This window comes from Lycorma delicatula, chromosome 2 (genome assembly GCF_047948215.1).
Source record: "Lycorma delicatula isolate Av1 chromosome 2, ASM4794821v1, whole genome shotgun sequence".
Lineage (NCBI taxonomy): Eukaryota > Metazoa > Arthropoda > Insecta > Hemiptera > Fulgoridae > Lycorma > Lycorma delicatula.
This window is the reverse complement of record NC_134456.1, coordinates 29,000,946-29,027,312: the sequence shown is the minus strand read 5'-3', so window position 1 is coordinate 29,027,312 and position 26,367 is coordinate 29,000,946. Positions and strand designations below refer to the sequence as shown.

Here is a 26,367-nt window from a genome sequence, read left to right as displayed (position 1 = left end):
TTGGGAACTGATTCTAAAATTCGTCCTGATTTCAATTCCCCCATGGAAATGAGGTAATATAGAAAATTTTAACCGTTGCGTAAAATGGTAAACCTGATAGTTTCTTATTATTGACGTGAAAAATCGAATAAAAAAGGTCCCAGAACTGTATCTCTCCTAATTTTCATTATATTCAACATAAAACAGAAACGTTCGGAGCGGAAAAATATATTTTTTTTAGGTTTGAAGTACAATAATTTTGTTAAATGAATAACAAGTGCATTCTGTTTATTATCAAAATTTGTAGAGAATTCAATTCTGAGAAAATTGATTAATAGTCTATAAAAAACAAAAAATCAATTTTTATTATTAAAAAAAAAAAAAAAATAATAAATTGAAAAAACTTTGAGAAAATGTTATTAGTTTGTTAAAATCCTGGACGAGTAGTTCCAAACCGTATTTTGTCGAATTTTTAATAATTTCCGTGAGACTGGTACACTTCCCAATAATAACGTGTAATCTGAACGTCAACTGGTGCATCGTGATGAAAGGGAAAACATTTAGCTTAATCCTACAACAAGCACGTGAAGAATTTCTGTACGACTCAATATTTCACAAAGTACAGTAGGGAGAAAATTACATGCTCACGGACTACGACCTTATCATGTAGAGAAAGCTCAACACCTCTAGCTTGGTGACCATGCCAGACGGCTGCAGTTTTGTCAATTGGTTAACAATAATTACCGCTTAATTCTGTTCATACTATTTTCGGACGAAGCTACTTTTACCCGTAAGGGCAAAAAAACACACGGAATTCACGAAGATAGTCTGAAGAAAATCCACAGGAGTAAGTAATCTGGAAAACAAATTTCTAGCAACGATTTTCGGTGAACGTTTGGTATGACAATCATTTAATAGGCCCTTTCATATTAGAACAACGTATTACGGGGAAAAATTATGTGGAATTATTAAAAATTGAATTCCATATAGTGCTTAAAAATTTGTCATTGGCAAATGTTCTAACAAGCTGATAGAGCAACAACATATTTCACGAATGAAACAAGAAAATTCTTAGATGAAAAATTTACTGGTAAGTGGACTGGACAAAGAGGGCCGGAAAATTGACCACCTAGATCACGGGACCTTTGCATTTTGAAATTCGAGGTTATAAGTAAAAAAGTAGACCACCTGATAAACTGATCGCTCGCATTCTCAATGCTGCTGCCCTCATTAAGGCAGGCATTAAGGCATTAAGACAGAAAATGTATGGAAATGAATTGAAAAGTGTATCGATGACAATGATGGAATTTTTGTATATTTATTGTAAATTAATACAATATAAAAACCACAGTATGTATTTTTTTAAAAGTAAACTAAAATTACGTAATTTTTTAAAGGTCTAAACTTATTGTACTAAAAACAACTATTTTTAATTTCTACAAAGTCGTAAAATACTTTTGTTGTACTTTGTTCTGTTTTCTGTTTAATAATAAAAGTTGATTACTTTTGTTTTTCATAGATTTTATTACATCAATGTTCTAAGAATTAAATTCTCGACAAGTTTGATAATAAAATTTACGCATTTATTTGTAATTTTACAAAGTTGTTTTACTTAAACCTAAAAGAAGCGTTTTTCTTCACCGAATTTTTGCGTTCTTCATTGAATATTATGAAACATACGGGAGATACAGTTTTGGGACCGATTTTATTCGATTTTTCAGGTCAAAAAGCATAAGAAATCAACAAGTTAATCCTGTATAACGCCTTAAAAATTTCAGTATGATCTCATTTCACCGGGAGGACTGAAATCCGGGTCTATGACAAAGCGCTTTCGAAACATGTTTATATGAACTTTTTTCCTTATTTCAGGCTCCAGATACAGTTCCAAATTATTTACTTTTCCCCAAAAATCGCTCTGTATATATATATATATATATATATATATATATATATATAATTAAGTAAATTAAAATTAAATAAAAATAAATAAAAAGATAAGAATAAAGTTTTTTGTTATATCTAGATAAATACGAGTAAAAAAAAGCAGTGAAAAGAAAAAGAAAAACTGAATTTTAAAGAAAAAAAATGTCTTGAGCGCTCTAACAAGCGATCTTTTCATAAAGTTTAAACTTATTAAAATTATCTGAAAAAGAATTTACTCGTACAAATTTATTTTCTCTATTTAATAATCCGGCTTAATTAAAATAGATCTTTTTATTAATGTATAACAAAGTATATATAAAATAATGTATTTTTTCATGATAAAGGACAAAAGTTTCTGTAAAATCAGAAAAATGAACAATATCAGTTTGCGAAGTAACTGGCATTAATCGAACCTTCAAAGAGTGACCGCAGCAAGCAATCTTAAACATTATTTGAATAACCTGTTTTTTAACAGGTATTTGATAAATAATTTAACTATTTCTGTTCGATTATTTCCGTTAAATGTGTTACAATTATGTGTTAAACAATTAATTTCTTTATTTTAAAAATAATTTCATTAGTGCTAATAATAAGTAACGTTATATTATCTATATATATAAAAATGTTAAATTCGTTTGTGTACGGCTTCAAAAACTCAAAATGTTCTACACCGATTGAGCTCTAATTTTAGCACGATATATAACCCGCATCAAAGATTGTTTTCATCTATATTTAATAAATCTATCTATCTATTTTTAATTTGTACATTATTAATTTGGAAATGTAAACAAAGGAAAACCAATCAGATCAATGCAAGATGGCCGCTGTCAAACACAACGACCAATCACAAAGAGCCCGTATGGCCGTTGCCAATGTAAACAAAATCACAACTGATTAAGTAACAAATTTCTTTGAATTATATTTAACAGCTAAAACATCTGTATTTTATTAAAAAAATACAAAAAAAAACACCAAAATAAAAAGAAAAGCCACCAAGAAGGATGACTTACAGTAAATAAATTAAAACACCCATCTTTCTTATAGCCCAGATAGACTTAAGACTATGCAAACAAAAAAAGTCGAAATAACCAAATACACAGAAAATAATATCCCTACATAATGACCAAAAAATCCTTTGCTAGGTTATTTTTTTACATATATATGACCAAACAATCGTTTTTTGGTCATTTAGCGTTCTTTGCTATGTAAAAGCAAAGAACAAAATTCACAAATAGTAACACTGAAACTACACAACTAAGTATTCGTTTTTTTTTTGTTTTTTTTTTAACCTCCGAGACCACCGTTATGCATTGCTTTAGATGATGATATGAATCATTTATAGCGTATGAAAATGCCATGCCTGACCGTGATTCCAACTCGGAACCACCGGATTAAAGTCCGAGACGTTACCACTCGCGCCACGGAGGCCGGCAAACATATTCGTTAGGAGCCGAATAAAAACACGACTTACCAATATGGCATTGTGTGTCAAACCAATTTTATACGGACTACAATTACTTTTATTACGCGAAACCCTTTGCAATGATTGAACATTAACTTAAACCTCTTCAAAAATTATTCCTTTTGAACTAAGCCACATTTTGATATCATTGTTTTTCTATAACACGGCTGGAATTCTTTTCGTTTAATGATAAGAAGCGTTGTCGAAGACAATAACCGAATTCTCTTCCAAAGGATATAATACACCGCTAAACTATTTCTAAATAAGTCAAATTCATGTAATTTTTTTACGAATCGCGTTTTATCAAAATCTCACCTTTTTCTCAATTGACCTGCGGGATTTTGTTTTGTTTGGAGACCGTAATTCATTAGTAGATTCATATTCGAGAATCACGTTGTACACTGAAGCAGCACAACTTCTACTTACGTTAGCAGTTTATTAACATCTGAAATCAACGCCGTTTGATTATTCTGTAATTTGTAAGCGTTATTCTGCTTTTGTAAGCATTTAAATGATGTGTTTTTTCGCACGACTTAAGGGCTTTTTTTCGCAGTCCACAAATCTTTATATATAAAAATGTTAAGTTCGTTTGTGTACACTTCAAAAACTCAAAATGTTCTGCACCGATTGAGCTCAAATTTTAGCGCCATATATAACCCGCATCAAAGATTGTTTTTATTTATTTTTCGCATAAGTCACATACCCGCGACCGCGAGAAAACAGTTTTTTTAACGGTCAGCTGTGTACCAGTGACCGCGCCATCTGCCAGAAGCGAGGGGAACACTCGCCATACTAGCTAACGACAACCGCAGTCACTTGTGAAACAATACCTGTTCCCAATTACATTGTTTATTAACAAAAAAAAAAACGTATCCACTTGCATCTGATTCAGATTATTATACAATCTGAATTAAATATTCACTTTAATCGAGGTGCTTTTGTGTGATCGTGTCGTGGTTGAGCTGCGCCTTTCACCAAGCTCTGAATTTATTAGAAAACGACCAACAGTGGGATATATGTGTTATTGACGCGTGCAACACTGCACATCCAAACCAAATTCGCGCATTATTCGCAATTATATTGACCGCTTGCTTCCCTTCATCACACACAGAGTTATGGGAAAGATATCGATTGCATATGGCTGAGGATATTTTGCATAGAGTACGCCTAGAAAATACCAATATGACCATGGAATTTACAGAAGGCATTTACAACGAAGCATTGATAAATATTGAACACAAGTGCTTAGCTATTGCCAGTAAAGTTCTTAGTCAATTGGGAATGCCAGCACCCACCCGAGCTGCGATTGCTTCATTTGATGTGGATTTACGCCGTGAACAGAGTTACAACATTGGTGATCTTCAGTCATATGTCCAATTAAACATTCCCAAATTAATGCGTGAACAGAAAGGGATTTATGATCGCATAATGCAAATGATAAATGAGGGAGTTGGGGGACCTTCTTCTTGGATGCGCCAGGAGGAACTGGTAAAAAATTCCTCGTTAGATTGATTTTAGCAACGGTTCGATCAAAAACTGACAATTATCCTGTTGCGGAATATTAATCAGCCAAAACTCTGCAACGGCACACGACTTGCAGTTAAGAAATTGATGAATAACGTAGTGGAATCAACGATTTTAACGGGGCCTTTCAAAGGTGAAGATGTTCTCATTCCTCGAATACCCATAATCCCGACCGATACACCATTTTAATTTAAAATATTGCAATTCCCAATTCGATTGGCATTTGCAATCACAATCAATAAAGCTCAAGGTCAATCTTTAGAATTGTGTGGTTTAGATTTAGATGCGGATTGTTTCTCACATCGGCAACTGTATGTTGCGTGTTCCCGAGTCGGCAAACCAGATAGCCTTTATATCTACGCAGACAGTGGAAAAACAAAAAAAATATTGTATATCCACAAGTATTGCAAAATTAAACTTGTATAAAACGTATGCTTTGTTTTGTTTCTCATTTCTCATCCATGCAACCACAATGTGCCACAGCGAAGTGTGGCTGGTAGAGCTAGTTATTTTATACAGATAGGTATAAAAAGTTTTTACTCTTGATACGCAAAAAACTTAAAATAAAATGGGCATATAATCCTTTTTTGTATTCACAAATCTTTACACTGATACATCAAACCAGAATTAATAATCTACAGTTGATATTTAAAAAGCAGCTATATCAATTAATATTTCATTAAGCCAGCAATGTGATTCTGGAGAAACGATCTGTAGTTCAGTTATAAACTTCCAAACGTAAAACAATTCTGGGAAAGTATGGGATTTTCATTACGGAAGTTTTCTTCTTTCACATTAATTTTATGCATTTGGAAGAAAAAACTTTTTAGTTACTTGAAATACCTAACGTAAAATCATCGGTAATTGATGTGCTGCTCCGATTTTGGAAAATGATATCCCCGAAAAAATTGACGGGTTGGATATCTATTGCATATAGAGGCTTGAAATATTCCTTTCGGTAAGGTTCTTTGTCTTAACCACAGTTAAGAAAAACTCCAAAATACAATTTTTTTTTGGATTTTGGGCTTTTTTGGACACTTTTGGTCAAGTCGATTGCATTCAAAAGAAGAGGTGCACAATTAGATTTTACAACAGTCCTAAAACAAAATTTCAACATTCTACGCCTAATCTTTTTTTAAGTTATGCGAGATAAATAAGCACATACGTACGTACAGACGTCATACCGAAAATAGTCAAAAAGGATTCAGGGATGTTCAAGTGGAAATTTTCGTTGAAATCTGAAAATTGAAATTATTCGCGATCATAATACTTCTTTTACTTCGTTCAAGGATGTAAAAATCAATATTTATAAATAACAGTTAATTATTTTAATTGGTTCCAAATTATTTTTATTGGTAACTGGTCCCTGTTTATTGTATTTATTATTGTAACAATTCGATTTCGCAGATCTTAAAGAGTAGCAAGCGTAATTGGTAAACCCAATCTAGTGGTTAACTTGTCGTCGCAAATCAGCTGATTTCGAACTCAAGAGTTCTAAGGTTCAACTCCTAGCAAAGGCAAGAATAACTTTCTAACGAATTTGAATAATAGATATTGGATACCATTGTTGTTTGGTGGTTGGGATTCAATTAACAACACATTTCAGGTATAATCGACCTGAGACTGCACAAAACTACTCTTCATTTACATTATATATATCATCCTCATTCATCCTCTGAAGTTATACCTTACGTTATTTCCGCGCTAAATAGAAAAAAAAGGTAATAACCCAGAAATAAGAGGTTATATTATATATATATATATATATATATACATACTTGTTTTTATATTCTAATGTCGACATATTACAAAATAGAATTATAAACCAGTGTTAAGGTCTAAAGTAATAACAAATATTATTACATTTGCTATTTAAAAATTAAATTATCTATTTAAAAATTAGAGAGTAAAACATTCCGTTTAATAGAACGTAATAATATTAAAATGTCTATCTTATAAAAACAAAATTCATAAAAAAATACGAATAATACACGTGTAATGACACGCTTATAATCAATTATAATATGAATAATAAGTTTAAAATTAATATTATTTTATATTATTAATATTATTTTTGACAATCTAATATTTTAGGTAGATTTCATAAGAAAGCTACCTATAGTAATGGGTACCATGATTCGACTTCCAGACAATTTCGACATATCTTTGCGTTTCACATCCCCAGGTCTCAAAACCACCGTCAGCTCAAAAGTTTATATATATATATCGAAAAAACCAAATATAGCTATAACTTTCTTATTAAGTAAAATATCGAATTCGTTTAAAGTTCCTACTTTTTTTTGGATAAGGGCCCAATACCTTTGTAAGTAAAGTTTTTTGATATCACCAACCTAAGGGATGGAAAAAATGGGTTTTGAAGAGAAAAAAAAGCATTCCTTCCTTAACAGGCACAGTATCGAATCGGTTTATATTGGTTGTTAGTCCTCTGTACATTACCTAAAACTTTTTTCTGAAACAAGTTTTTTGTATGACCAATCCTTACGGCAAGGGAAGACCAACATTTTGCTGGAATTGCTGGAAGATGGGCTTGTCATATGCTAAACATGTGAAACTTTTTTTCACATGCAACCACTGTCGTATTGAGTAAATTTGAGGTTTCTCTTAATTTTTCGGTGGTATTCTTTTTTATCCCCTACTTTCCACCGGTGAAATCTACCTTCGCCTTCCGGCCTGCCGAAAGGGATTTTTTTATATTTGCACAGTTTGGTGGAAACGGACCCCCTTAGGCTTCTAATCGATAATTTCTGTTTTTCGTCCTGTTATTTTACAAAAATCCATCTAGAGGCGCTTATGTCAAAGAAGAATTGAGATAAATCCAGGCTTCATAATGCGATAAACTTAATTTCAATACTGTGAATTTAAATAGGATATGTGGAATTACGCAGAATTAAAGAAAATGCTGAAGTGCAACATGATAAAAATATTTCATAAATTCTGTAATATAAAAAATAAATTCCATGTTCGTTAATAATAACTAAATAAATTCAGTACTAAAAAAATCTCTATTTTTAAACTCTATAACAGTTAAAAAAACTGATGAGGTCATAAATATAAAAATATCTTTAACATGTTACGATGAGGTATGATATAATTCTTATTTATGATTTCCTTACCGTTTTAAATAATACTTTTCATGAATTTGTATTTGAAAGAGAGGTATATTTAAATTCTATTTAACTAGAACAAATAAAATTTTATTAAATAGAACACGTATGCAGAGTAAGCAGCTAATAAAAATTCACTTGAAATCGATTGACTGATTCATTGTTAATAAAATGTGTTCTATGTAGTCAACGGGAAAAAGAATGCAAACACACACACACACACACACACACACACACACACACACACACACACAGACACACACACGTACACAGGGCCTACATTTACACGCTCTTATGCGCAAGCACGATCTTCTTCAGATGGAAAGGAAGAGTTCTCTTTAAACGAATTAAATTGAAATTGTGAGCTGAATAGCACTGATGATGCTTACAATTCTTTGGAACTATCAAGTTGTCAATATAGAATGTACTGCTAAATAAACTTGCGTCAGGTTGTTATTGTTTCCTCGCTGACCTTTAAATATACATGGTAATTAAGACAACATTGCTTTACTAGAAACACACTTAAATTCATTTATTTGTTCAACGTAATTAAAGAAAAATGATATCAATAAATACTGTACGACCGTTTTGAATTACCTTTGTAAAGAATTATGACTTTATTAAATGTTTGTTTTTTTGTTTATTTACTTCCTTCGTGAGGAGAAAGTATTTAAATTGTGAAAATTTATGATATTACCAACTGGAATAATTTTCTTATTATTCTTTAATACTACTTTTTAATATTCTGAACAATAGTTGAAAGGATATTACAAAAATACAACTGAACAGACACGTAGAGCATGGAATACTAACTTATTATTAACTTATATTTTGTGTTTGTTAATGGTAACAGACACGAAATATAACATTTCGTGACTTATTAGTAACTCACATTTCGTGTCTGTTAAGTGCCGTAACCATAAGATTATAAAATACCAGACATGAGACACAAATTACTATTAAAATTGAAAAACCATTCACAAGATAACCAACACCAGTGTCAGACGTAGAAGAAAAACTGATGAGTGAATTGCATTCCTGTTGGCTTCATTTTAACACTGAATGGATATTATATATTATTTTATTATATTATTTATATAGTATAAATATGTTTTATATTTATATATTATTTAATAGTATATTGCTACTTTACTCATTATAACGAGTAAATGAAATTTTATATTAAATTATCTTGTTGATATTTTTTTTTGTTTTAAAAACGATAATGATGTTCATTAATGGGAAAAATATATTTTATAAATATTGGGTGGCCAATATGTCACGACAGTGTTAAAACTGTTGCTTTTTTTTGGTTTGCTAATATTTTTTTAATTTATTTATGATTATAGTAAAAAATCATCAAAACTTGTAGAGAATTAAATTCTGAAAAAAAGTTTAAGAAAAAAAAAGAATCAGCTTTTGTTATTAAAACAAAAAAGAAAAAACAACAGAAAAATACTATGAATTTGTAAAAATTATAAACAGCTGTTTTTGGCATAAAAATTTAAATACTTGAAAAATTAGAATTTTTCTTTTTTGAGTACATCATTGGTTTGTTTCCCCTCCCGGAACTGGGAGGGGAAACATTTAACCCCCGAACATTTAACCTCCGTTTGGCAGCCCTTCCAGAGGTCCACAATTAAAACAACGCTCCCTTTTGTCGGAGCCGCTGCAGGACCCTGCTCGATGTCGTATGCTTCAACCCTGATAGCATCTTTCTTCGGCGAACCTCCTCGAAACCCAAATCTTTCCATCCTACACGAAGTCGGCCAACATTTAGCCTCGGTCAGCAATGGCGGAACCGTCACTGACGCAACCTTAGTTTCCCCATACGACAGCCACAGGGAGAGGACATCAATAGTGATCGAATCCCTAGCAGTCTTCCTCATGTCACGTAACAATTCCTCCTCCGAGGTAAGGGCATAGATGTCCTTTATCAGCAAATGGAACCGCCGAACACCCCTACCGGCTGTGGCAGTGGTACCTTCCACCTTCTCCAGTATTTGTTGTCCCAACTTGACAGCAACGTCACCAGTATCCTGAACTCTTATGTGGAGGTCCTATCTTTTGACTCCTACGTGCCGACACGGTATCCCTCACTGCCCGGACAAGATCCGCGTACGACCGTCGCGGTCGGGGACCCACCGGCTTTCTCACCGGGACTCGACTCCCGTAACAGCCAACGAAGTCACGTGTGTGTGTGTACTCGGAGAGTAGAAGAATTCCTTTGAGCCATATACTCAGCCACCTTCATAAGGTGGTTGAGTATATATCCGCCGTTCCTTGACAGCCACAAAAACAAACATTGGGATTCTCGGCCAGAACTAGCCAAACTAATTCCATCCACCATACGGGTAACCGACCGTTCCTCGCCCTCAGAGGAGTCCTTTGTCACCACAAAGTTCATTCCACCTATGTTCACCGCCCCGTCGGCCAGGTCCGCGGCACCGATGCCGCCAACCACCATTTGGCCCAGCCGCAGTGAGCCCGACCGAAGCACAGGCTCCGCCCCAGAGCATCTCCTTCTACAGCCTCGAGTTAGCCCAACAATCTGGATCCCGTGCAAGATCGGCCACCCATGCCAAACCGTCAATTTCATTGATGCCCTCAAGGACGCCAGTGGACGTAAACACCTCCTTAGGCAACAGCTGAAAAAATAGGTTAGCAAAACTTACTGTATGCTTCGAATTTAATTTTATTATACTATTCATTGTTATCATAAATTTGAGGTTATGTGTTGGGTGGTTTAGTGGTTTTTGGCATAATTTTGATTGTGTTTAATTATTTTTTAGAGTCATATTGTATTTTTTATTTTCTTGTACTCTAAACTGTAGCTTCATTTTTCCATTTCAATTTGAATTTAAAAAACCTAAATTCTATTTTGAATGCTTTGATGACAAAATTCGCGTCTCTTCACTCATGAGATATGACTACGCTCTTATAATATTTAGAAAGTTGAACACTTCCAAGCTTGGTGATCATGCCAGACGACTGCAGTTTAGTTAGTGGGTTAACAGTAATTACCACTTAATTCCATTCACACTATCTTCGGAGGAAGCTATTTTATTTTATGAACTAATTCAAACGATTTTCGATAAACCTAGAAATCTGGATCTCGATAGCCTGGGTAATTTTAATAAAAAATTAAAAAAAACAAAAAGAAACTTTCATTTCTTTGAAGAATTTTCTGTAACTGAGTAAATAAAATAAAATATTTTGAATTGTTGAATAGTGCCACTTTGTCGATAACACAATCGGTTTGTCGGGGTGAAGTTACTAAAAACACCTATAGAGAGCGCTGAAATAGTAAAACTTAACGAATTTTTTCTTACTTAGTTTTATTTGAAATTTTAAAAGTAGTGTTGACATTACTTTGAAATTTAAAAAAACACATAATAACATGATAAATATTTCAAAATATATAACTGAATTTAAGCAATACATTCTTTTATATTATTAGAAAAAAAATATATAAAAGAAATCTCACAAATATTATGCTATAATCGGACAATATATCACCCAGCTTAAAATTTTTAAGATCACAATTTTTTTCTAAAAATTAATGTAGAATTAGTAATTCTTTCTTCATTAATCTGGATATGATTATGAAAAAATTTATTTGATTTATTTAATTCCTTTACTTATTAACATAAGGAAGATAGGGGCTGAATATTTTTCTAATCGTCACAATAATGGAATTAGTATATAGTTTTAAACTGCTGCAACTTCTGAATAATATATGTCCAAAACTTTACTATTATACCGAAAAATATGAATTTATACCTTAAAGATTTGCTATTATAACTTCAAAAAGGGAAAATATTTCCTACGAAGAAAAATGTTTAAAGTTGGAATCTACAAATTATATATGTTCGTTCTCAAAGACAATATAGCCACTTGAAAAATGCACTAAAAAAATCGTACTTCAGAAATATAGAATTTTTGAAATATTTTCCGTAATTGAATTTTTTTCATATTGTTTGTTATTGATGTTTAAATAGATGTCAAATATATAATAACAAAATATTCATAGGTTCGATCCAAACACACCTCATGATGTTTTACAACCGTTGATCTCCTTGCATCGGTTAAAAGAATTAAGTACAGTCTGCGTATCAAGTGGTGAGAGATGTCTCCTTGACTTTTCGGATATAGCACCTCTATTAGAACATCATGGACCTAAGTCATTACAAGCATTGGAACTTAAGGTGAGACATTACTTTTAATTGTATTAAATTCATAAAAAATTATATATTATGTATATACATTTTAAAATTAAAACTAGTTTGATAGAGATCGAATAAGGAAATTCGTTCTGATAATTTTTGTGTAATTTAATGTTCAAATTCCTTGTGGAATTTTGAACATTACATTCTCATGTAACCCATTATATTATTATTTTAGCAGGCCTACCTCCATATTACTGAAAAAGTAAACAAAGTAAACGGGTGAAATATTTTTACCAATATACACTAAATTATACAACTAAAAATTTATAAAATAAAACAGACAAGAAAATGTAAAAGTCAAATAATAAAAACCTTTTCATTATCTACAATCAGTGAATTTTTTAATATCTTTTTGCTGTATCAAAGCTCAAAAAAATTGAAATGAAAAAATCTGTATTTTTACTAAAAGTTGAACTCATAGTAAATTAGATGACTAAGCTAAAGTAATTTTTAAAAAAATACCTTTAAGGTAAAAAATAAAAATATGAATTAATAATAGCAAGCTGTCATTTTAAAATAGAAAAAAAAACTAAATGATAAATTTTAATTTATCGTTTCGTTGATTTCCAGAATTCTCCCTGTGTTTAAATCAAAGTTGTATGGAAATACAATTTTATATTACTCTTTTATGCACTCCTCAACAAAAAAAAAAATTAATTTTTCGTTACTTTTTATGTAATGTACGTACAAAAACGTGAGCGTAAAAAGGTAATTTTTATTTTAAAAATAATACTGAAGAAAAGGTTGAATTATTTTAAAACATAAGTTTATGCTTCTCGTTTCAACTGAAAAACAAATTTTTTCTTATTTTTTTGAGAAATACCGTATTACCGGAAATGATAAATTCATATGTAGTCATTTTTATGCCGTATTTTGTTTTACTTTTGTTATTTTGGTATAAATCAGAGAATTTAATTTTAACTGAATTTATGTTCTCTTTTTTTATATTACATTCATTTATTCTACATATCCTGTACAAAAAACGTATCTTAACTTTTTATTTAAAAAGTTAGATAAAAACCATTACTTATGAAAAAATGTTCGATCTGAATGTTATTTAGTTTAAATAAATACAAATTTCAAATTAGTACGCACAATGCTAATTTTAAATTGAAGTATATTTTACTTTAAAAGTTGGCTACATAACACTCTTACTATTCTCACATATATTTTTATACCTGTTTCGATTAAGCGCAATTATTACCTGAAGCAGTTTCAAATCTTATTTTCAAAAATCATAATAATTTCCAAAAATCTGATCTGATACCACTCCGTGGCGGAGTGGTAGCGTCTCGGCCTTTTATGCGGATGTCCCGGGTTCGAATCCTGGTCAGGCATAGAATTTTTCAGAAGCTAAAATATTTCACTTTCATATTCCACGTTTAATGCATATGATGATTATAAAAGCTTGCTTGCGCGAGGAAGAAAGTCGCTGAGGAGAACCGCGACTGTCCCTTGCACAGGGCAGAGTCAAAAACTAGAAAGAAAAAAGAAATAAAAGGATAAAAAAAATACCAAATATAAAAACCGAATTTCATTTCAAAACGACCAAAAATTAGGATAGTGGGCGAATAGTAGGCTGATTTTGGATGGAGGGTGGTGGAAGCCATGAACAAATTGAAGTCGATATATACTGTACGCGTTGTTAATGATGAGAATAAAACTCTTCGTATTCAAGCACGTAAAATAGTTAATAATGTACATGATTTTATGAAAAAAGAAGCTTTAAAGTTATAAAAATTAGAAGAGAAACATACAATACGCATTCAAAAATGCGAAGAACCACTGAAGCTGCAACTTGTGGGATTTCAAAATCACAAGTTCAAAAACTCCGAAAAGAAAAGTAGGATTTTCTTAAATATAAATCGCAGTTGCGTCCATTCAGCACACTAATAAAGTATGAAGAATGTTAAAAACCAGTTATTGGATAAGACAGTTCTGATCAAGGCACTGTAAGACGAACAGTTAACGAGTTTCACGCAAAACATAATGAATGCCTACATTAAATAAATTACGCGAAGATCTTCATACACTAGCAGCTACCCTGAAAGAGTTAGATTTTGCGGTGTAAAACTGATAATAATAGGAAAATTTCGATTGAGAAAGAAGACATCTGGTGCAAGAGGATAGAATATTTAAGAAAAATGACCGATTGCAGAAAAGGAAATTGTTCGATTATTTATTTGGAGAAATCGTATATTTTACCGTTCTATCAGACTACAAAATCGTGGTCAGATGACATTGGCGGAGGAGTAAAAGAGCCGATTAATAAAGATGATTAGTTAATCATAATGCACACTGGAGGAAAATCTGGGTTCATGCTGAAGGCGATGTTAACTTGGAAAACGATTTCAAAAGGCGTGACTATCACGACAGTATCAACAGTAACGATTTCATGTAGTAGGCAACAAAAAAATTAATTCCTGGTCTTTCCTCCCAGTCAGTGGTTATTATAGATAATGCACCATACCACAATTCACTTCAAGAAAAGCCTCCGAATTAAATGACAGGAAAATTGGCATGATTAATTGATTAGGAAAGAACAATATTACGTTTAATAAAGCAATGTTAAAACCACAATTTGGCGATATAATTAAATCACATAGACATTCAAAAATAAAGTACCATTTTTATGAACTATTCAAAAAACACGGGCATCAGATTCTGTGAATTCTTTCTTACCATCCCGATTTGAATCCGATCAAGATGATACGGAAAATGGTATGATCGGCTCTAAAAGCCGCTGTATTAAATATTACGTTTATTTGAGCGTAGTTATGTAGCATAATTTTTAATATTTATTAGTCTGTAATTCAATAAAATCGTTTAAAATTTAACCTTTGCTTAATTAATTATGATATTTAAAAAAGGTAATGATTTAATCATAATTTCGTTTTAAAGAATTACGAGAATGTAATGGCTCTGGTATTGGCATATGGTGGCTAGTTCACTGAACTAAGCTATATACACTAACCGTTATGGTTTTTAAGTTTATGATCAAAATTTTGTTTTTTGTGTTATTCTAAAATAAAATTTAAATCATGACCCATTTTATTATGAGATTATTTTACGGTATTAATTCGATTTATTTTTAACTGACTTTACCAACTATTTTGTGTAGAGTAATATGGGTTTAACAAATAAAAGAGTCTTTCATGTCGTAGTGAAACTTTATCAAGTAACTTTCATAAGTATGAACTAATTACAAAATAAAAATTCATCATTTTAAGGGAAGCTCATAACTTTAAGATAGAAAAATATTAAAATATCTCCTGAATAAGTACAGTTATAACTGATTTATAAAGTTAACTTTAAAAAATACATTAGAAGATTAATTTAAAAAAAAGTAATAATAATAATTCGAAGTTTGTTAAGATAAAATTACATTAGCGGTTTAGAGAACTGTATGTAAAAATGAAATATTTATATACGGTTTCACAAATATGAAAAATTAGCTAGTGTTAATCATTTTATCGTTGTATATTTAATTAATTTTTTAGTTTGAAAAAATGTAATACTAGTAATAATAGTTTAAAAAGAATTTAATAATATTTCTATCGCTCCTGGATTAGTTATCTTATTTTAGTTATTCAGAATGTGTGCCGGCTGACAATTTTGCGTCAATCTTCACTTCCTTCAGTATTGAAATAAAATTAATTAAATAATTTCTATTATTAATGATAATAAAACAGGCACAAAATTATCAAACTGCATAACTTTTGAGATTTTATCTGATAAAGAATAATTTGGTTAAAGTAATATACCAAAAATTAATAAATAAAAAATTTAAACGGCTTCTATTTTGGAATTTTCAAAAATAAAATTTTCAAACTTATTTTTTTTGTAGAAGATATTAGGTATATTCACACCAAATTTCTCAATTCGTTCACAAAATATAAATTTTTATTAATGATAAAATGTTTTATTAAAACTAAATGGAAGGCGAAATGAAACGAAGAAAAAAGGCATTTGTCCACACAACGTTTTTTGGTTATTCTGATGTCTTGAGTGAACCTTAAGTTTGATCATCATCTACGGGGCTAACCTGTATATAAATGAATTGCACATTCCAAACACGGAGCATGAAGTTCTTCCAAACTCAAACAAACGACGTTTTCCCTTAGAACAAATTTTAACAATAGAAATTTAATCTGGTCTTTGACTAATTTAAAAAAGTTTGGTAATATGCTACTAACATTTTCCTGTACTTACATAGGTATCAAATTTTGATTACTTCAAGGACAAAGCTAAAAAAAATTATGTTAGTTACTATTTTTTTAATTTCTTTTTTAGAATGTTAAAAAGAAGAAAACAAATATGCTCTAAGTCGATTTTTTTATATTTATAAAAACTAAATAACATTATACTTACGGGATATAGGCTTATAAGTTTATATATATTTATAACAAACAACTTAGGGTTGTTTGGACTAAATATCAATTTAAAACCGTTATGCGTTACTGCTGTGGTAAAGGGTGAAAAATATTTCTACCCTGATAATATCTACTCGTAAAAAAATGTTTAAAAATTCTTAATTTCAATTATGGTTGAAATAATATTCACCATGTATATATTCTTTTTTTCAATATTTCTCTAAGTAAACAGGGATTGTTAGAAGTTAGAGCGATTATAAATATTGAAACCGTCATGACAAACAATACAAAAAAAAACAAAAATCGTCATTACTTTCCTAAAAAGTGGATGATGTAACCCCTTTTTAGGAATAATTCGCCTTTACCAAGCTTTAAAAAATTATTTTTTCTTCTTTTAATCCGAAATATATTTTTTCTTGATTTAATATCTTGAATTAATTAACCTAACTAGCTTTTGAAGCCTGTACATTGGCAAACGGGGGTCCCAGGATTTTCCAGTATCCCCAAATGAAAGGCCGAGACGATTTTAAAGATATTTTTATTTAGTATTTAACATTCGGTAATATATTTGAAGTATTTTATCAACGAATTGAATTTCTACCATTTTTTTTCTTTTATATTACTTCTGTAAACCCTTAAATATAATTACAATTAAAGAATCACAAGGGTCACAGTGGTAAATATAATTTTAAAATTTATCTTTGAAGGAAAGTTAAATTTTATGTTTTATTCAACCACTAGGAAACCTTTTTTGGTCGATTTAAAGTTTTTTTTTTTCATAAAGTTAAATTAAAAAAGAAAAAAAACGGTAAATTATAACAACAGCTCAAACCTTTCGTATTGAGTATTCCAATTAACACAAATTCACGTAGAAAGTGTGCAAAATATTACTAGCTTGCTGCAACTAGTCAGGCATAAATCTAGATTATTAATAATGCATGAAGGAAATCATGAGTACAATCATTAAACTAGGGAAGAAAGAAATTTTCCTGGAGTTTTGAATGTTTCCAAAACAATGTTATTAAAATAAGTTTTTATAATATATACGTTATGGATAATAAAAATTTATTAAAAAAAAAATTATTTGGCCTTGAAAGACTTCGTTTTTAATAAAAGTTACGAGAAGTTAGCAAATAATTAATACTGTTTAATAATTATTAAATCTATTTCTGCGGTAATAAAAATGTGATTTACCATCAAAATTTTAACGTTTAAATTACGAAAAAATTAAACTGGAGACCAAAATTTTGAACATAAATTATCCTTTGTTTCACAGTAAGATTATTGATAAAAGTTACTGCTTTTATATAGAATCAACTATTTACTCCAATAAATTAATAAAATCACAAATTAAAGATGTAATAATAGAAAAAAATCATAAAAAAAAGTATTTTGAAATGATCTAAAAAATAATTTTTGTTTTTATTTAGGTTATCGAGGAAGTTGATCCGCATGTAATCCTACTGAATTGTCAAAAACTTGAAAATTTAGTTTTGAGTGGTTGCGGTTTTGTAACTCCTAGTAGCTGTCCAAGCCACGGTTGCTCTGATAGCAATTATGTTTTACCATCTCCTAGATTAAGGCTTCTTTTTTATGCTGATGGTGACGACTTTAGCTGGACTCATCATATGCCTCAATGTTTTTGGCGTGCCACACTGAATTTCAAGCCAGGTATACATATTTTGCCAGGTTGTTATAGTGTAGATATAAACTAACCGTTTAAATTACTTATTAGCAAATAAATAAATTTATCCATACGAAGGTGTAAAAATCGGAAGGATAATATTTTTAATATCTGATCTACTTTCTTGAAGCGTTTGAGGAGGTGTATATTTACATAATGATAAAATATATTAATATTTATCTTTTACTATGTTTTTCTTTTCAAATCGTAAAATTCTTACGGTTTTTTTATTTCTTGTTAAAAAAAATACTAGATCACGATTTATTTTATGAAGAAACTTAACAGTAATTTTAATGAACTTCTAATATACATTAAGGGAGAAAAAAAATTTGGAAATTGGAAAGTCATAGATTTGAATCACAGGCAACAGAATAATCGAATACAACAGAAACAGATACCATCTCTACCAGCAAGGAATCAGAGTTCCATACAAAAGACCTGACGCTCAGGCGAAGAAAGTGACTTGAAGGTGAAGGGGCAAAGGACAGCCCCCTGTGGAGCCGTCGTGCGTCTGCACTTGTGGGGATGGGTGACGGTGATGAAACACGGAGACTCTGGACCTCTTGACCCTAAAGGCACCTCCTGGGCCAGCGCAATGCTTAAACTGCAGGACCGTCCCCAGAGGAGGAGAAACGGTGAGATATGAATTTTAGTCGGTAGGGTGCGGGTACACATAGGCTCTTAATAACATCTAGCCGAACCCGTGCGGGTCCGACACTCCCCCATTTATTGGAGGTGAGTAAATGGCATTTCTCAGAATTATCTATAACAACAAAAAAAAGAAGATACTATCTATTATCTAATTGAGAGTTTACTGAAAATTACTGTAACTAAACAACTGGCTTAAAATGAATTTCACATTACATTTTGGTATAAACGATTATTAAGGAGAAAATTGATAAAAAAAGGATAATTCAAATCGGATAACTTTTATAATTTCCTGTAATAAAAGTAAGATTCATTAATAAAGATATCAATTAAAATTTTTAGTTGCGCTTTATATAAAAGTTCATATTTTTAAATGCGAGAAAAAATCGTAAATTTTTGATTAATCAATCCCAGGATTAATAAAGTATTAATTATTAGAATAACACAGGAAACAAATTATGGAATTGAATTTTACTATGAGAAAATATTTTTTTCTGTTCAAATAATATGAAATGTAAATAAATGTAATTATAAGTAGGAAGTTTTTAAAATAAAATATTCATTATAAAAATTTTCTTACAATAATTTAAGGGATTCTATATAAAAAAAATTCCTTTTGGCACGTCGGAATGCGGAGGTAGATTTCACGGTGACAAAGTAAGGGTAGGCGAACTCGGATTGTACGAGCTCGAATCAAACATTACTTTCTATGTTTTACGGACACCACGTTTTCTCATTAGACTACAAGCTATTGCCAAGTTTATCAAGATTTTCTTATTTTTCCTGAACTGCTTGACAACACACCTATTTGAGGATTAGTGGGAGATTCCAGGTTTGTCTCTTTGTATTGATAAAAAAAGACAATGCTTTCAGAAAATTTTATTTAAAAACATGTATAAATGTAACAACAATGATGTTGAGAAGATGATTTGAACGAACAATTAGCCTACAATACCCACATAAAATATTGTCACTTGGAAAAATTAAAATATATACAGTACTACGTCACGGCAGTTTAAATGCGTTCACTTTAAATTCACTCAATACGACAATGGTTTCGTATGTAAACAGGTTTCACATGTTTAGCATATGGGAAGCCTCTTCTTTTTACAATTCCAACAATATTTTGCTCATCCCTTGCCGTAAGGGTTGGTTATATCAAAAATTGTTTCAGACAAAAGTTTTAGGCAATGTTTAGAGGATTAACGATCAGTTTAAACCGATTCGATACTGTGCCTGTTAAGGAAGGTATGATTTTTTTTTATCTTCGTAGCCCATTTTTCCCATCCCCTGGGTCAATGATTAGTCAAATCAAAAAACTTTACCTACTATATTGGATGAGGGCTTTTAGGCCCTCATCCAAAGAATAGTTGGAAAATTAAACGAATTCGATATTTTACTTAACTATATTACTTAGCGATATTTTATTTTTTCAAAGAAGTCACCCTATTTCCACTCCCATGGTTCGATTTTGCCTATTAATGAACTCGATCGAGATTTTGGGTCATTGTATTTTATGTATCAATTTGAAAGTGACTGGCGCAAAATTACGGCAGTTATTGCGTCCACAAGAAAGTGAAATAAAGTTTTGAACTGACGGTGGTTTTGGATCTGGGGTATGTGAACGCGAAATATGTGGAAATTTTCCGGAAGTCGAATCATGGTAACCATTATAATAGGTAGCTTTCTTATGAAATTTACCTAATAGAAGCTAAAAAATGTATAGATATAAATTTTATATCCTAAAATGATTGCCACATTTACTCCCCCCAAAAAAATTTTCTTTATCCCTTTAAATAATATGTTTTTTAAAAATCCACAGAGATTTATTAATAAATTTATTATCATCAAAATATATAAAAGCAGAATGCCTGAAGAAGTAATTGAAATAATCGCTTTTGGAACTAAATAAAACATTGTATATATTTCTTTTAATTAATCTTTTTTTACTAATTACAAAACAACTTAAAGATCCATAGCTAAAAAGCCCTTTTTTGATAAAGAACAGAAATTGATTAAAAATGGATAAATTTTGAACTGTTGAATTGCAAAATTTGGGTTACAGATTCTACAATTATTTTACAAAAGTAAGAAATCTATAAAAGAAATAATTACACCTTTGACGAATGTTAATTACAAACGGAATGTTCAGTTAAAACCGTATGTATATTTCTTTTAACTTGTAGTTAATGATTTTTGGAAAGTAAACAACGTTAAATAAAATCCTGAGCATTTTTTTTTAAATTGAATAAAAATGTACAATTCTAATGTGTTTTTATTACAATAATTACTTTAGTGCTAAAAACGGCGCACACCGGACTCATGACTCAAATTTTACTGGAATCATGTCCAGTAAAATTTTAATACATCTTGAAAACTAGTTTCATATTCATTTTGGCCGATCTCCACGGCGGTGAAGTTTCTGCCTTTCGTCTAAAACGACTGGGTTTTAGGTCAGGCTTGACATTCTATATACGGTACAACATTCACAATCTTAAAACAAACAATCTACAAATCGAGCGTCAACTTGTTTTTCTGAAATTATAAATATCTAAAATGCATGGACATGTAAAAAACCAAATTAAAAATTAAATAAAAAATTTATTTTCTGTGTTCTTTTAACAAACACATTCATGTAATGGCTAGTTATTTTAAGATGTAACAGGGGATTTTTTAACATCACTGCCAACCTGACCCTTTTGCATTATTGAATAATAAACAATTTCGAAACAAAATCATTTTCCACGTAAGGGAGAGTTCTGATTTTAACATTTTATATTCAAAACAATTAATAAATCAATAAGAAACCATGAAAAATGGTCTTATTTTTAATAATAGATATATATTTGGATGATAAGTGTGGTTACGAGGCAGTTGATACATTTGACAACAATGTTGTGAAAGGTAAATTAAATAACGTAAAAAGACACAACAATGTATTATTTAAACTCATTTTACAATTAAAGTATAAAAGATGATTGCGAAAATGATTCTTTTACGCAATATAAAAATTGACTAAAAAGAGGTAATTGTTATTTTCCGAAAATATCCTGAAATATATTAACACGGTTAGAATTTCAATGAAAATCTGTATTTTAAGTGAAAATTCTCTCATGTTAATGCCAAAAATTTAATATCTGAGCCAGATATAATTAAATTATATTTTCTAAAAACCTTTTGAAAAAGATAGAGTTTTACAAATACTTTCCGGAGTCAGCAGTTAAAATTTATTAATCGGCTGATAAAATTTGCAAATAAATAGTCAGTAATATATTTTGTTTTCTCCAACCAGTTTTCCAGCTATTGCCGGGTCTGGATGAGTGTTTGTCTATATGCAAACACTACCGGCTTGCCAGGTCTGACTAGCTGGAGAAGTAATGCAATGTAAGTGCAAATGTACCGGTAAACGTGTACTTTTAAACAACTCAGGTAGACCACTCCTGAGACGTGTGGTTAATTGAAACCCAACCTCCAAAGAACACCGGTATCCACAGAGTAGCATTCAAATCCATATAAAAGCGACTGCCTCTACAAGCACTCGAACCTTAGAATTCTCGACTTTGGAAATCAGTTGATTTTGTGATGTTCAGTTTAACCAATAATAGACTAGACCAGCGAGTAGTAGTATATTTTACTATTTATTATTTATTGTTTCCTTTTCGTTTTAAAATTATTACAATTTTTTTCTGTTTTTAAATTCTATCATTTTCGTCTATCAGAATATTCGTAACAACTAATATATTTGATACTGACTGAATTATAAGAATAATGGATTAACTTAAATCTTATGAAAATGGGTTTTAAAAATATTGTAAAAACATATTATTAATGATAATATGTAATAGATGATTTTCATTTTGAACTGTATGTTTGAATTTGCTTTAAAAAACCTGTTGATTCTTTTAAACGATGCTTAATACAATATTGTGTGTGAATAGGCAAAATGTAATTTGGTAGCATTTCGTTCGCAGTTATTTGAATAAATTTGACATTATCAATACATTATGTTAAAATATAAAATAGGAAAAAATTAAACATAAAATTATTCTTTTTATAGTTTATTAAAAAATAAAAATAAAAGTCAAAAAAGGAAATTATCTGACATTAACGTTATACAAACATATACACTTCGTAAACATTAAATAAAATACCATGTTTTAAGTTTGTAAAACAATCCACCGGCCTGATCTTGTGGTAAAACTCGTCGTCATAAATCGGCTGATTTCGAAGTCGAGAGTTCTAAAGTTCAAATTCTAATAAAGATAGTATTCAAGTTTGAATGCTAGATTATGGATACCGGTGTTCTTTGGTGGATGGGTTTCAATTAACCACGTCTCAGAAATGGTCGGCCTGAGCCTGTTGAAGACTATACGTTTACTAGTACATACACACAGAGTGATGAGTCACTAATGACTCTTTATGCGACTATAAATAAAGATTAAAAAAAATTGTAAAACATTTAAATAAAATTTAAATAATGCAAATGAAATATTTTGTTATAAGATCACACAGAGTCAGTGGTGAAAACAATCCTATCTATTCTAGTTAAAGAGTATTCCAAATTGTCATGTAGTCTACATTAGCAAATAAATTTGTTATAAGACATTATACGAGTATGATCTGATGATCTGTGTGATTTCATCTTCAGAAGAGAATTTGAAAATAATATATGCTTGAAACTTATTTCCAAATAAATTAAATATTGGTATTCTGAATTTGTTTTTAATGAAAATTTCGACGTTTTATGTGCAATTAAAATTTCTTTTTATTTCCTGTTTTATTCCAACCTGTATTTTTAATGTTATAAAAAACATTAAACATTTTTTTTTTAAATTATAACTTCTCAGAAACGTAGTTACAATAGTAAATCAGTATAATTTACAATATTATATACATTACTATTTACAATAGTAAATAATAAAATCTACGTCATGGATATAATGTTTGAATAAAATTAACTCCGAACTGACTTTCTTCAAATTTAATAGTTTTACGTTTTTTATAGTCTTTTATTCTTTTTTCAGTTTTAGATTTTCTAATTTAAATACCAAAATAATCCTATTAATAATTCAGATAAACGAAAATGGATTTGAATAGGCTAAAAATATTGCTATGCGTCATTTTTTAAAATTATCATTCTATTCCTAAGAGAGTTTTCATCGAGAAATTCCATCTATACAGTAAAAAAAGTAAGAGAAATACCACATTTTCTTGAAATGCTTGCAGAACAAAACCTCATGAAATTCTTTTAAAAGGAGGGTCACCAGCCTGCATCATACGGAGGTACTGTGGAATGAGAATAGTCTAATCTCTTTATTTTTCTAAATAATGGTATTTCATTTATCCTTGACTGAAATTCTTTTAGATGATTGGACCTGGATGAATGGAGGTTAAACGTTTTTACCACAGTTACGGCAACTGTAATGGCCGTATATGGATTCCGTTTTTAAATTTTCATATTCCTAGTTCTGTAGTTTAGGAATATGTTTGGTCAGAATAAATACATTGATTCACGGTTTAAAACTGTGTAGTCAGCATTCATAGCAATGCATATAGAAAGATCATACTGTCGTAATGTTTCTTTCTTATATTAGAAAACCAATGAATTCATAGAAAACGTGGTTAGAAAATTTCAGGTTTTTAGCTGCGAAAGGAATATCATAGATGAATACTTACTGCATAAATAACGATTACAGATTGAGAGCTTCCTATTATGGTTAAACCTTACTGTCACTTTATTCCTTTATTTGTAAATGAAAGTGGTCGGTATTGAATCTATCTAAAAAAAATAATATTACTGGAGACAAACCATTGGGGCTTACAGTTCGTATGTTATTCAGCCATACACATTTTAAAAAACCATCGAGTTTAGCACTCGGCAAGTCTTCTTTAATAAAAATACAGCTTACTGAAAGATCCTGTGGTCACCTTAATGTTATATAATAAATGTATACATTTAAAATCAATCTAGATTTAATATATCCATACAGTATTTGTTGTAATTTAGATAAAATTTTTTAGGATATATATATAGTTTTTAATAAAGTACAAATGATACAAAGGAACAAGGTAACAGAATAAATATTTTTTTACTCCAAATAATACAGTGTCCTTCAACATATGAAACTGTTTCTTGCACTGAGAAAGGTCAAGAAAATAAATCTGTCAGATAGTTTTTGTCACTCGAGGAAGATTACGTGAACAAAATTATATTTATGCAAACGAGTAAAATTATGTATAAAACTTAGGTTACAATGTTTACAAAGTAGATAAATTTTGTTTCAAACAGGTCACGGAAAAAAGAACCGTTTAAAAGGATTGTTTTTAGAATCGCCAAGAATGTGGGATGAAACTGCAACATGGTTATGGGAATCACAGAAAGTTCTGTACCCAGAACTACAAATCTTAAGTGTTTGTAGATATCCAGAGCTGAGCATCCCTCAACTACAAAGTATTTTAAGAGGTGCGCCTATTCGTTACCTACGTTCGGTTTCTTGTGAGAAGCTTCATCCTCGAAGAGTTCAACAACTTTTTAAAAATGGTGAAGTTGTTGTCAACGCTGAGTAAAATTTGAAAACATTAATATATATTTTGAAATTGTAGAATTTATTAATATTTAAAAAGTTTTTTTCTCTTATATTTATAACTACAAAGATTGTAACATATCATTTACTGACTGACTGTCCTAAAGAAAAAATAATATTTTTAATAAAGTAATATTTATAAATGAATCGGTGTATCATTATATTTTTAATCACTACCTTAATCCTTTATCTTTAAATATTCCATAAATTACTTTTTAGCTAACTGTAATGTGTGGTAAGCGCTTCAACTAAACGGTTAAGGTAATTTAACATGAGATACAAATTTTTCAGAAAATAATATGAACATTTGAACTAATAATAAGCATTTAATGCCAAACTTACCAACAAATAATATAAAAATTATTAAAAAATTTAACACTAAAAGGTAAAGAATAAAACGATTAATAACGATGAAAAAAAGTTATTCGTTCATGGTAAGGTAACATGATGTAAGGAAATTCATAGCAGACAGGTACACCTAGAACCAATCACACAACTGGTTATGCCGTCAATACTACTTCCGGCCAATTATAATACTGCTATGTCAAAGGAATTTGATAAACCAAAGAATTATAGACAAGAAAGATATTTTCCTACTTTGAATTGGACTTCAATCTTTAAAAAAGTAAGATTAGGATATTAAAATTTGTTGGCAAGAATTATTCTTACTATCCCAAAAGTTAAACTTGTATTTTTCGTAAACATTTGGTTTACAATTAAGTTTATATTGTTTAGAAAAAAAAAGTGAGATTTTATTTAAAACATTAATAGAAAAATATTTAAAAATGTATTAATATAAGGCAATTATGATAGATAATAATTTCCATTACTATCCG

General features: G+C 30.2%; 1 protein-coding gene across 1 annotated transcript in view; it reads left to right on the top strand.

The window, feature by feature from the left end:
- The window catches only part of LOC142319857 (uncharacterized), a 105,116-nt gene extending 79,576 nt beyond the window's left edge, over positions 1-25,540 (top strand). The window contains exons 7-10 of the mRNA XM_075357529.1: positions 12,047-12,221; positions 18,046-18,286; positions 24,504-24,518; positions 25,237-25,540. Of these exons, the coding sequence (XP_075213644.1) occupies positions 12,047-12,221; positions 18,046-18,286; positions 24,504-24,518; positions 25,237-25,514 (709 nt within the window). The 3' untranslated portion in view covers positions 25,515-25,540. The remainder of the gene's footprint in view (positions 1-12,046; positions 12,222-18,045; positions 18,287-24,503; positions 24,519-25,236) is intronic.
- Positions 25,541-26,367: the final 827 nt, after the last annotated feature.